The sequence below is a fragment of the Papio anubis genome, chromosome 17 (assembly GCF_008728515.1).
Source record: "Papio anubis isolate 15944 chromosome 17, Panubis1.0, whole genome shotgun sequence".
NCBI lineage: Eukaryota > Metazoa > Chordata > Mammalia > Primates > Cercopithecidae > Papio > Papio anubis.
In genome coordinates, this window is record NC_044992.1 from 36,177,503 (window position 1) to 36,189,880 (window position 12,378).

At 40.3% G+C, this 12,378-nt stretch overlaps 1 protein-coding gene across 1 annotated transcript in view; it reads right to left on the minus strand.

The window, feature by feature from the left end:
* Positions 1-12,378, minus strand: part of ANKFN1 (ankyrin repeat and fibronectin type III domain containing 1) — a 196,436-nt gene that overhangs the window by 27,141 nt on the left and 156,917 nt on the right. Inside the window, exons 15-16 of the mRNA XM_017950614.3 lie at positions 9,376-9,526; positions 7,658-7,826 (exon numbers count right to left, since the gene is read on the minus strand). Coding sequence (XP_017806103.2) covers positions 7,658-7,826; positions 9,376-9,526 — 320 coding nt within the window. The remainder of the gene's footprint in view (positions 1-7,657; positions 7,827-9,375; positions 9,527-12,378) is intronic.

The following is a 12,378-nucleotide window of genomic DNA, read 5'->3' on the forward strand; positions in this document are numbered from 1 at the left end:
AAGTTTTATGTCATTGAAACCTGGAACATTGTAGCTTGTCAATTAAGGTTTATTGACCAAATGAGTAAATGAATAAATGCATGAACGGATCTTTGAGCTTTCGCCCGGAGGCTCCTCTTTTCTCCATTGTCTTTCCTTTACTGTGGGCTTGATGTTCTTGTTTGGAAAGGTGTTTCAGGTCTGTGATATTTCCTGGCAGCTCCACAGGAAGGAATCACCACGACTTTTTAGCTTACTCTTGACCCTGGTAGCTCCCTGAGCGTGTCTTTATGACTTTCAAGGAGGGATTATGTCCTGTTAGCACTTGACAGATGTCCTCTCTTGGCTGGAAGTGATGAGAGTGAAGTGTCTCATACCCTGCCTTTCTAAACCAAGTGGTAAAAAAAAAAAACTGGCTTTTTTCCCCTTTCCAAAATATGACTGGAAAAATAGGGAGAGGCACCGAATAACTTCTTTAAAAGAAACACTATCAGTCTGATGTGAATTCTTACAAGCTAGGGTGTTCACAGCTTTCTCTTGTTGTGTCTCCGTGGTGGGAGCCTTGGATCAGTGGGTGGTCTCACAGCATCCACACCGTCCATGCCATGCACCACAAGTGAGTTATGAGGAGGTTTCAACTATAACGCTTCAGTTTCCCCGCTCTTGTGGTTTTTTTTTTTTTTTTTTCAATCCAGACCCTTTAATGTTACTTTAACAAATGTTACTTTAACATAGTCTTTTGTGGTTTAGCAATGATACATTTGGTAGCCATAACCGAGGCAAGAAAGATAGACTGGAAGCTTCTAATTTTTAAAAATGTGAATCTCATGCATTTTATGGATAAAATGGTATAAGGCTACAATAATGTCATTAGCTGGACCACATGATTTGTTAGTAATTCACAGACTAAGACGAATTTTCTGTGGTATTTTTCTCCCTCTTTTTTCTACATAAGATAGTGGCAGACTAAAATAAGGTTAGAATCAACACTAGGAGTATAGTACAGTGGAAAGTACGTGGGCTTAGCTATCTGACAGACCTGGGTTTGAACCATACTTCTGCCACTCACCACCTGTGTGACAGTGGGCATGTGACCTCTGGGAGTCTCAGTTTTCTCATATCTAAGACAGGGATTATAATGCCCACCTAGGATTAAGTAATACAATGTATATAAAGTGCCCAGCATAGCATATGGCACATACCTGATACAAAATAAATGTTTGTCCCTCCACCACACCTTTTCACCACCCGTGAAGAATGAGGCATTTAGTGGTAGTGATTAGAATATTAAAACAGGACTGGGATTAAAATAGTCTTCCTAAGGATATCGAACTCACGAAAATCCTAATCAGTCTGGGCCATGTGGCCTAGTTTGGAAGCCAAAGAGTCAACGAGATAACCTCCTGGGGTCAGTTTAGTTCAATGAGTCTTTGCCAAGGTGTCAGAAAGAACTGGGGCACAAGGTGCACCTCTAAAGATTCCTAGTAGTGAATGAGTTGACAGGTGGAATAAATCATGTAAAATAAATCATGTAAAATGGGTATTAGGAATGAAGGTTGACACTATGCCATTTCTCGCAAGCCTGTGGCCTGAATTCCATTAGGCTCACTGCTTGGATATTCCATAGGTTCCTTGAAACTCATCATTTTGTCATACTGACCTCATCATCATTCCCCTGCCCCAAACCTATTTCTCCTTCCTATGGCCCATTTCGGTAGATGGTAACATTATCCGTCTAGGCACTCTTATTCAGACTCTCTGGCTCCTTCATCTTGCTCTTCAGCCACATCAAATCAATCACAAAGTTCCATCATTTTAACTCCTAAATTCCTCATCTCTCTGCTCTCTCTTCTATACCCCCACTGAGGCTGCCTTGGTTTGGGCTCATGGACCCATGAGATATGACCAGGTGGACCCGCGAGGTAGTCTCTTAATTTACCCGCGAGGTAGTCTCTTAATTTCTTAATTGTCTCATTGTATCCAATGTCAGCCTGATTTATTTGTTTTTTACTCTCCTGCAATCAGTCCTTCATGAGCTGTCAAAATCTAATAAGACCACATCATCCCTTTTCTTAAAATCTTTTCTTTGCTTCCTATTGCCTATGGGATAAAGTTGTACCCCCTTAGTGTTACATAAGTAGCCATGTATGATTTTGATCTTTTAAACTTTTAGCTTCATCTTCTGTCACTCTTCCTCAGGTGCCTTAAGCATCCATCAGAGTGAGCTACTAAGAGTGTACTTAATCAAGCTGCAGGTCTCTGAGCTTTTGTACATACTGTTCCTTCTGCTCAAAATGATTTTCCTTTTCTGCCCGCCTTTTCTTTCCCATTCTGAATGTCTGTTTATCCTTCAAGATACAGCTCAAGTATTATCTCTGCAAGGAAGAATTAGATGTCTTTCCTTTGAAACTCAACAGCCTGCCTCGTATAGCACTGCTTTCGTTTTATGAAGACTATTGGTAGGGATACCTATATCCTCTAATGGATTTTGAGCTTGTGATGGGCAGATGGTGCCTTATTAATGTCTATGTGGTTCAGTCCCAGCACAGTACCTGGCATATAGCAGAAGCTCAGTAAATGTTTGTTGAACGAAGGATGTAGCCAAGCACAAGCCGAGCATGAAATATATAATACCAGGCCTCAAACTATTATTTTTTAAAATTCCCTAGTTTTTTTTTTGTCTTTCTAGTCCAATTGGTGTAAATCATAAAGCCAAGGAAATCAACAAAAACCAACTTTCCTTGTTATAGGCCTGCTGTCAGTTGTGAGCACCCACAAGGTCAGGGCAGGGTGACCTCCTCTGTGCAGGCTAGGCAAGTCCTTAAGAGGCCACATCACCTGATAGAGTTTCTAACGGCTCATGATGCTGCTTTTCCTTCTGTTCCTGGGAACTTTGTAAACAGTGATGCTTGTAGGCCCCCAGAGACATGCTTTATTACTGCAAAAGGGTCCTATCCTGCTCCCACACAAAGGATGGTGGAGTGTCAACCTTCAGGCTGTGGAAAGAGAAGTGGGTTTTTGGTGAATCTGCTTTGTCCCAGCTCAATCTTCCTCATCCAGGTCTCACAACATCCTCCAATAGGACAATTTCTCTTGACCCCGCAAGTAATCCTATGAAGGAATAGCCTGTGGGTTTGCTGCAGTCTAGTCCTTATTCTAGGAGACAGAGAACTAAGCTCCTTTATCATTTTGTTTTTGCTAGATCTACGCAGTGCTGGAATAGGCAGAGATGCAGTTTCCATAGCTGGTTAGAAAGTCATTTATGATTCACTTAGGCCACTGGCAGAAACAAGGTCAGTTTGCCAAATCTCAAATTATTTCATGGGGACAGGGATGACTTATACAAATCAAACTGAAATATAGTGCAACCCTTTATTCTATTATAATTTACATATTCCCATAATTCACACCTTTTTAAGTTTCATTAGAATTCCCATGTGGTTATTAAAATTTTCTGAGTTCTGACTGAATTTCCAAAAACATTTTCTCCTTTCTCAGAAATGCTTAGTATATCTCTTGACCCTTTACTGTGTAACTACCTATGAATGGAATTTCCTACTTATAGAAAAAACAATACTTAGCATCCTTCTTAGAGAGGCTTAGGTCCACTGTAGCAGGCCCTTGGAAGTTCCCATATAAGGTGTCACTAAATGCTTAGTGGCCAGATGCCTAATGGAGGAAGTAGTTATGATAAACTTCCTCTTGGAAAGCTCTGATTGCTTGGGGATAAGATGGAGTTTGTCATGATTCTTACTGAGACCAAGGCCCAGAAATGTTTTTGAAATTGTTGCTGGTGGTGCTCAAGTACAATAATTATTGTATTAGAGCATGTATTAATTTTCTGCTACTGGCAACGTTTCTTCTGGTCCCTAAAAAAAGACTAATAGAATTGTTTATGCCCATGGAACTGAGCCCAACCAAGTGGTCTTTTCTGAAAACTTACATGGTCCTCATTAATCAGTTGGATGACCAATGATATGGCAACAAGGGAGGACTAAGAAGGTGAGAAAGTATGCCTTACTCTAGGAAAAACCATCTTAAAGTCAGGCTTTGATGTATGGCCTATTTTTCATAAATGGAAGATAGTATCTGATGCTCTCATATTGCTTCTAGCAATGTGAAGAGGTAAAACAGGTAAAAAGGACAGGCACAATTGAATTTGGCTGAATTCCTGTGTTAACCACATCTCTAGTTTTGTATTTATGTATTAATCTCTTTGTAATAGGCAATGCTACTTAAATTGTGGTCCATGGATTGGCAGCTTTAATATTACCTGAGAACTTACTAGAAATGTAAATTTTCCAGCCTCCTGCTGGGCCTACTGACTCAGCATCTCTGGAGTTGGGCTCCAAGAATTTGTATTTTAACAAACTCTCCAAGTGATTCTTATGCAGGTTAAAATTTGAGAAGCACCGTTCTAGGGCTATCATATCCCAAAGTATATGTTCTACGGATTATTAACAGGTCCCATGCAAAACATTGCTCTAATCATGGTCAAATGAATTTGGAAAATGCTGGGTTAAACAAAGTTGAGCTTTAAAAATTTTTTTTTAAATTTTTTATTTTTTAGGGGGATTACCACTGGATTTTACAGAGCTTTTCGTATGTTACTCTGCCACTCAAAATCCTTCATTGGATTTCCAACATACTTCAAGTAAAATCTAAATTCCTTATCATGGCCTGTGAGGCCCTGCATGGTCTAACACCCATGACTCTCTGACCTCATCTCTTATCTTTGTTGCTTTTGCTTACTACACTCCAGATATGCTGATCTCTTAGCCAAGCACACTCTTACTCTAAGGCCTTTGCACTTACTGTTCTCATTGACTGGAAATATTAGGTCTCTGCTCAAATGTTTCTTCGTCAGAGAGGCCTTCCCAGATCACCCAGCTGTATAAAGTGCAGCTTACTTCACTTAAGTCCCTTATCCAGATTTATTTTTCTTCATGACCTTCACTTCTCTGATATTTACAATATTATGGTTTATTGATTGGTGTGTTATTTGTCTCTTCCACTAGAATGTAAGCTCTATGAGAAGTTTTTTCATTGTTGATTCTTCAGTGCCTGGAATAGTGCCTGGCACATAGTAGGTTACTCAATGAATATTTATTGATGAACGAATGAAAAACTGAATGAAGAAAAGAAATGGATGCTAACAGACTTCACGAAATTATAGAATGGAGAATAACAACAGTGGGACAAAGGGTGGCTACTCAGGAAGAGTGTGTGAGCCTCATAGGAACAGACTAGAGAGGATATTTGCAAGGCTTGGACCTTCAGGGCCTTAGGAGTCACATGTACTCTAATGATTGATACCAAGTTGTAGACTGTTCCCACCAAAGCCATTGAGGCATGGGGGAATGAATTTCATGTATTTTTGCCTGTAATCATGGAATAACAATGACTGTTTAACACAGAATGGAATCCTGGTTAGCTCTCCAATGAAATGTTTTCTTTAATTCTTTTCTCTGTCAATTATATATCCCTGGGAAATCATTCATTTTCACGGTTTCAGCTGTTATTAATAGACACTGGACAGATTTCTGTGTTTAGTATCCAATTTCTCTCCTGCATTTCTACTGCCAGTGAAACATGTCCACTTGGATGTTGACTTAGCACCTTCAGTCTCAACATATTCAAAGCTAAAAGCATCACTTCCTTCAGCAAACTATTTTTCCCCTCTGATTTCCTTACTTCTGATAAAGGCAGCAATAGCCTCATAGTCATTGAAGCTGAAAACAATGAGATTATTCTCTAGACTTCTCTTCTCATTTAAATAGCTACCTACTTTTGGGCAACTTTTTTTTTTTTTTTTAAATAGCTATATTTCTTTCTTTCTTTTTTCTTCTGTTTTTGGTTCCTACTCTAACACTGGATGAATAAAATAATCTTTGAAGTTTTTGACCTCTGCTTCCCATCTATCATAAACAGATTCCCCAGCCTGATGCTGGAGATATTGCTCAATATGGCCCCACCTTGTCTGTACAGATTTATGTCCCACCTTTTCCTCACATTTCTCTGATCTAGCCAAACTGGACCACTTGTTCTCTTCCCAATTCTTTCTGAATTCTTCTGTTTTCATGTTTTTGCTCATTCTACTTGCCCCAAAAGAAAGCTTTTCTTTTTCTTTATGTTTATTAACATCCTGTTTGTTCTTCAACACCCCATATCAGATATCCTCCCCTCCATGAAGGTTTTCTCATATCTTCTTTGAGAAAATGTGCTTTCTTTCTTTCAATATTAACACTTCCAATTTCTGGCATATTCTTCCTCATTTTATAATAATTTGTATTCTTATTTTACTCCTGCCACCATACGAAAGCCCCTTGAGGGAAGAACGTTCGTCTTACTCGCCTCTAAATCTCCACAGTGGGCACCCAATAGACACTTATGGAAATACCCTGCCCCAAACAGTGTTGTTATATTACAGACTAAAAATGCTTTTTGGCTGAAGAACTCATTAAATGGTCACATTCACATCTAGGCCTCTTGGGAGTGGTATGGCCAATGTGATTAATTGTGTGACACAGAAAAGGTGTAGAAAGGTTAAGCAATTGCCAGTGTCATACAATAGGGAAACTAGGACTCTCAAGTCCCAGTCTACAAGTCTGATTTGAGCTTCTTGTAAGAATACTCCCTCCTCTAGAAAGCAACAATTGCTGTTCATCAGCTTTTGGGCATCTGAAGTGCTTGGAGCAAGGGAAACTGAGAGGCTTAAGCAAATCATCCTTGAGGGATAAATTCAGACGCAGATGCCCAGGGCTCAAATGAGACATCAGGCAGTGGCCTTGTCTGCTTTTAAGTCTGGTGACTGGGGAGCAATCCAAAGAGGGTCTGCCTCCATTCCACCCACCCACTCACTCACCCTCCTGCAAATGGTACAATTCATTTGAACTGACTGAACTCTTGCTAATTGCCTCTTACTGGCCTGTTTCAAGATGAAGCATGGGAAGGCGACAAAGCCTCCCTATTCACAATCTCAGTGGGCAGCAGGGGTCTCTGCAAAAGTAGAGAAACTGGAGCCCAGGCTATTCATTTTTGAAAGTCAGGACAAGATCTTCCACCATTCAGAATCCCACATTAAAATCACAATATTGCATCCTGGGGGACCCTGTCCATTTCTCAAATGGTCTGTCAGAAATTTAGAGTCTATTTAATAAGTCAGTGCTACTTAAAATTATAGGCTTTTTTCGCCTCCAAAGTGATACACACTCTACATTTTAATTTCATTATTATTTTTTTCTCTGGTTGGGGGTGTGGGGAGGGTGAGAGAGAAAGGGAAGAAAGGAGAGAGAAAGGAAGTGGGGAGAGAGAGGGAAGGGGAGAGAGAGAGAGAGAGAGAGAAGGGGCAGTGCTTTTCACGAAAACATCGGTTTTTATATTTATGTTTTAAGAAAGCAGAAGGGAGGCAAGAAGTCCTGCCTGATAACTGAACTTTCTGTTTAGAATTCCTTCTTCTCCATTGGGCCTTTGCTAGGTTTCAATAATTATTGCTCAGGCACATAGTCTTGGAGCTTTGCTTTTTCTCAGACTTGTACACAGTTCTAGGAAGGGTTGTTGCCAAAGCCATCATGTGATTTATTGACCCTCCACTGGGACAAGGGGGAACAGATATAACTTTGTGATTTTATTATAAGGAGGCTGGGTTAATATTTCTAGGTGAAACAAGCTACTATACCAAGTTCAAACATCTGAAGAGGGAGGTTAAGAAACCCTGAGTGTGGGGTGTAAGGATTATTCTGTCCTGGGGCTGTACAGACGTCGTCTGAGGCAGGGAGCAGGAGAAGAAAGGACACATTGTGACCCATTTCCAACACCTCCTGTGTGTAAAGGCGGAAGTTCCTTGCCTGCAGAGGGACACGCGCGGAGGAAAAATAGGAGAGTTACAACATGGCACTTACATAAACAACACCAAACTGGCATAAAACATCTAACAAAATTACACAACTTCAAGCTTGGAATTTTTATACAACATAAATATTAGGGTTCAGCCCATTTAATAATGCTATATAAAATCAAGATTTAAGGCAGTAATGTTCCACATAAACTCTGAAAACAACATTTATGCTTCTTATAAAAGCAGAAAATGATTGCATTCTGTGGGCTTTTCAAAATGATGACTATAATTACATGAAGCAACAAAAATGGATTGAATTAAAAATCCACTCGTTTCAATTTAAGCTGGTTAAGGGGGAAAAACGTAGTTTCTGGCCAAGGACTGAGAAAATTTTACAAGTATCCAAAAAAAAAAAAAAAAAGTTGTATGCACTCTTAGGCAGTTAGGCAGCCTTCTCCCAACATGTATATGTAGCCCAAGAGTCACCAATGAAATATGAGCTGCTTCAAACCTGCTAAGTCCAAGAAACCCTTTAATAGTATCTACTGTCACAAGTAGAGCTCTTACTTTTTTTTTCTCCTAGTGAACACACAGCCACCCTTAGAATAATCCAGTTGCTTCCCTATTGTCTTTACAGCATCTTGTGCAATTTAGTCTTGATTAGTGTTGGCTGCTTTAGACTTAAAATCAAAAGAGCACCCCAATGGAAGGACATTCTTAGAACTCGAATTTATCCTTCTGCCTCCATGGGTTAGAGGCCAATTCATGGTTCTCTCTTGTATTTAAAAAGAGCCAGTCACTCCTATAATGGTCTCCCAGTTAACAGGCTAAACTTGGTTCACTCTGTGTGTGTGTGTGTGTGTGTGTGTTTTGGGGAGGGAGGCAGGATTGATGAACATAGGCCCCCCTCAAAAAAATTCAATAATGCTACCTCATGTTAACCTATTGGGCAGAGCCTAACAAAGTTTTACTATTTTCCTTTATGCCAACAGTTTTTCTTGAAGTTGCTTATTAGTGGAGGTTAGATTTGTATATTTTGATTTAGATATGACAATAATTTTCACAGAAAGTTCTCTGGGAAAAAATAGCATGGCATATCCTTGGGACATTGCTATAGATTATAGCACCATCATCCTTCTATTCTTAGAGAAATCATTTGTACATGTGAGTACACCTTTATTTATTTGTATGTTCTCTTTGCTTTATGCTATCTTGAAGCCTTGAAGCTGAGCCTGGTTGGCTTTCAAGGTAGACTAGTCATTGATTTTTTTTTTTTTTTTTGCCAACCAGACCATAGTTCAGTGGGGTCCAGAAAACGTGGACAAGGTCCAACACAGAGGAGCTGGAGGAAAGGAGCAGAAGTGCAGCCTGTGTCTACCTGTGGGCATCAATTCAAAACATGCATGGACATGCAAAGTGGTGTTTAAGTAAAGGAAAATTCACACACACACACACACACACACACACACACACACACACACACACACCCCAGACTTAATGTTACAATGCAGTTTCCATGAGCCATAAAAAAAGAAGATAAAAATGGTAAAGTCTAGTACCTGGTGTAGAGGTATATTGATCTGCTGAAGGAGAGCTTTCACTGCCATCTGGAGCTCGTAGAAGAACAATTGCATGGGGCAGTCAGAAGTATGATCCACACTTTCCATAGATTCAGAGCCAGAAAGTTTTTGGATCCATTCCCATTCCTCTCTGTATGTTGAGTCAAGTTAAAATTAGAAATACAACAAAAGTTCAGAACACGGCTCAGAACTTTGTTAGTGTATGTATCCAGAACCTGGATAACCAATACTCGGTGGTGAAAACTCAGTGTGATTCATGAAATTTGAACGTTTTGCCACCCAAATGGAGCTTAAAATGATCTCTTGCTAATTTCAGCTTAGTGCACCTATGAAACCACATATACCTCAGAACAGCAGGCCTAATTTGTATGAATCAGTTTTCGAGATTGGGGTTCTCAAATATTTTGTAATAATTTTCTGACTGTCCTCATTTTTCTTTCTCTGCAGACCCCCTGTAAATTCTAAGATCCTACATTTTACCACAGGGGCATCTGCTGGCTAATTCTGCAGTTTAGTAACCACAGGACTCTGGTCCAACTCAGGCAACAAACCACTTGGCACATTTCAACCCTGGCCTGTTGTAATCATGGAGGATATTTTGGTTTTTCTCCCCTTCCAAAAGTTGGAGGAGAATCACAAACAGGAACACCAGACAATTCCAATAAAAGGAACCAAGGGATGCATATCACTGCTTCTATCCTCCTTACGAACCAGTCATCTGTGTCTTTATTCTGCATACTCTATAATCCTTCCTAATGAACTTTTCCAAATGTCACACAGAAGGGAAAGGAAAAGAATGGCAGCGGGAGGAAAGCACATCTGGTTTGCCCCCAAAGACTGCTCTTCAAAAGGAGCTTGAAAAGATCAAGGTAAACGCCTCTTGGGTAACATTGTTTCCACAGGTCTTTCAGCACAAGTCTCTAAACACATTCAGTTGGCCCAGTTTCTCCTTGGAACTCTGCAGGGAGCAGCAGTAGGCTCCCAGGAGCGGGCTAGAGAGGAAAGGAAAGCCCTCCTTTCAGGGGATGGAAAGAGAGGAGGTGCTGACATAGGTTCCCACCCTAGTGAAAACTCTCCGAGGCTTTCCCCAAAGGGCTGTACCAGCCTGGGCTCCAATCTGTGGGTCAGAACACCAAATTGATTGTGGCATGAGCTTTTCATCAAAAACCACTCTCTTTTAACTAACTACCCTCTTAGAAAAGTTTCTGTTTTCAAGATATCTGTTTCATTTCAAGTCTCACACTGGACAAGACTATGGAAAATTTACCCTTTGTCCCAGTAAGAAAAAAAAAAACCCTCAAAATTAAATCCTACTTGAATCTGGGCATACTGTTGGCTTCACAAATAATTGAAATCTTTGAGAACCTGCTTGGGAACTATTTTTTTTTTCTCCCATCACTGATACGGAACAAAATGAGAGTTTTGTGACTAGCATATATACTCATAAAACCTAAAGGACAACAAGGCTAAAATAGGGTTTGTAATCAAGGTAGAAAATAAATTACCGGTAGGACTATCGTGAAACACCTACCACTAATCAGTTTCTGCTAGAAGGATGAAGGAGATGGAACTGACAGAGAAAAGGTTACTGGAATCTTTTGTACAAACGAAAACTGGATCCTTGGCAAGGGAAAATTCACTGGTATAACCACTAGGAGATGGAGTCTAAGCCTTTAAGACACAAATCTAGAAAATGGATGAGTGTAATTATTACTAAGTCAACCCACAAATGAACCATGTAACCTTTTGGGAAGGACTGAGGCGATAACGAATGTTGATTGTGGCAGTGACCACCAGATGGCAGACTTAAAATCCAGGTGTAGTTGGTAAGTGAAAGGAGAGAATATGGTAGTGAGTTCCCTCCTCCCCCTCCTCCTCCTCCTCCTCCTCCTCCTCTTCCTCCTCCTCCTCATTTCCTCCATTGTCATCAAGCAATACTTAAGAAACCTAGTGAGACATTAGAGTTGATAAAGTCTTGCCACTTTAGGGATCACATTTTAAACGACCAAATTAGAGTCTCCTTTGGCTAAGCAAATCCATGAGTGTAACTGGAATCTAGTTTATACTCTTTGGGAGTATCTAGTTTATGCCCTTTGAGGTCTGAAGAATTCTGGATAATTTCTTTTTTTTTTTTTTCTTGTCTATTCCTTCCTTTCCTTTTTTTCTTTTCTTCTCTTTCTTTTTTTATGTTGAGCACAATTCAGTTCATTATAGCAGACTTTCAGAGGCCTGCTACGAGGGTTGTAAAGTTGAGCCAGATTACCAAGATTGGGCAACTTTCCCAAAGCTAACAGGGTAATTCACCAAATGCCAAACTGTACAGCAAGTTTCCAGAAGCTCAGGCCTTGTTACTTCTTTTCTTCCATAGAGAATTATAGGGGTTGTAGAAAACATACAAGGTCCTCAGGCCAGAGGGTTAGAGTTAGGGAGAATGAGGGTGAGGAGATATTTTAAGATAGGGGGAATCATTGGCTCTATAAAACCCATTCCTATAGGCCATATATAAAAACAGAAAACAAAAAGAACATGACTGTTTTAGATTACACAGAAAATATCCTGTAAATAGCAATGTTGAAAGAAAAGGTCAGCTGTTCAGTAACCAATTGAACATCAATGGTTGTACCATGAGTAATGCAGAGAGGAATGTGAAAGGACAGTGTCCTCTTTAATGGGCTCATGCCTTCCACCAACCATCAGGCAAGCTCTCGTAATTCTAGCGTTAAAACTAAACTCTGGCCGGGCACGGTGGCTCACGCCTGTAATCCCAGCACACTGGGAGGCTGAGGCGAGTGGATCACCTGAGGTCGGGAGTTCGAGACCAGCCTGACCAACATGGTGAAACCCCGTCTTTAACTAAAAATACAAAATTAGCTGGGCGTGGTGGCACACACCTGTAATCCCAGCTACTTGGGAAGCTGAGGCAGGAGAATCATTTGAATCGGGGAGGCAGAGGTTGCAGTGAGCTGAGATTGCGCCATTGTA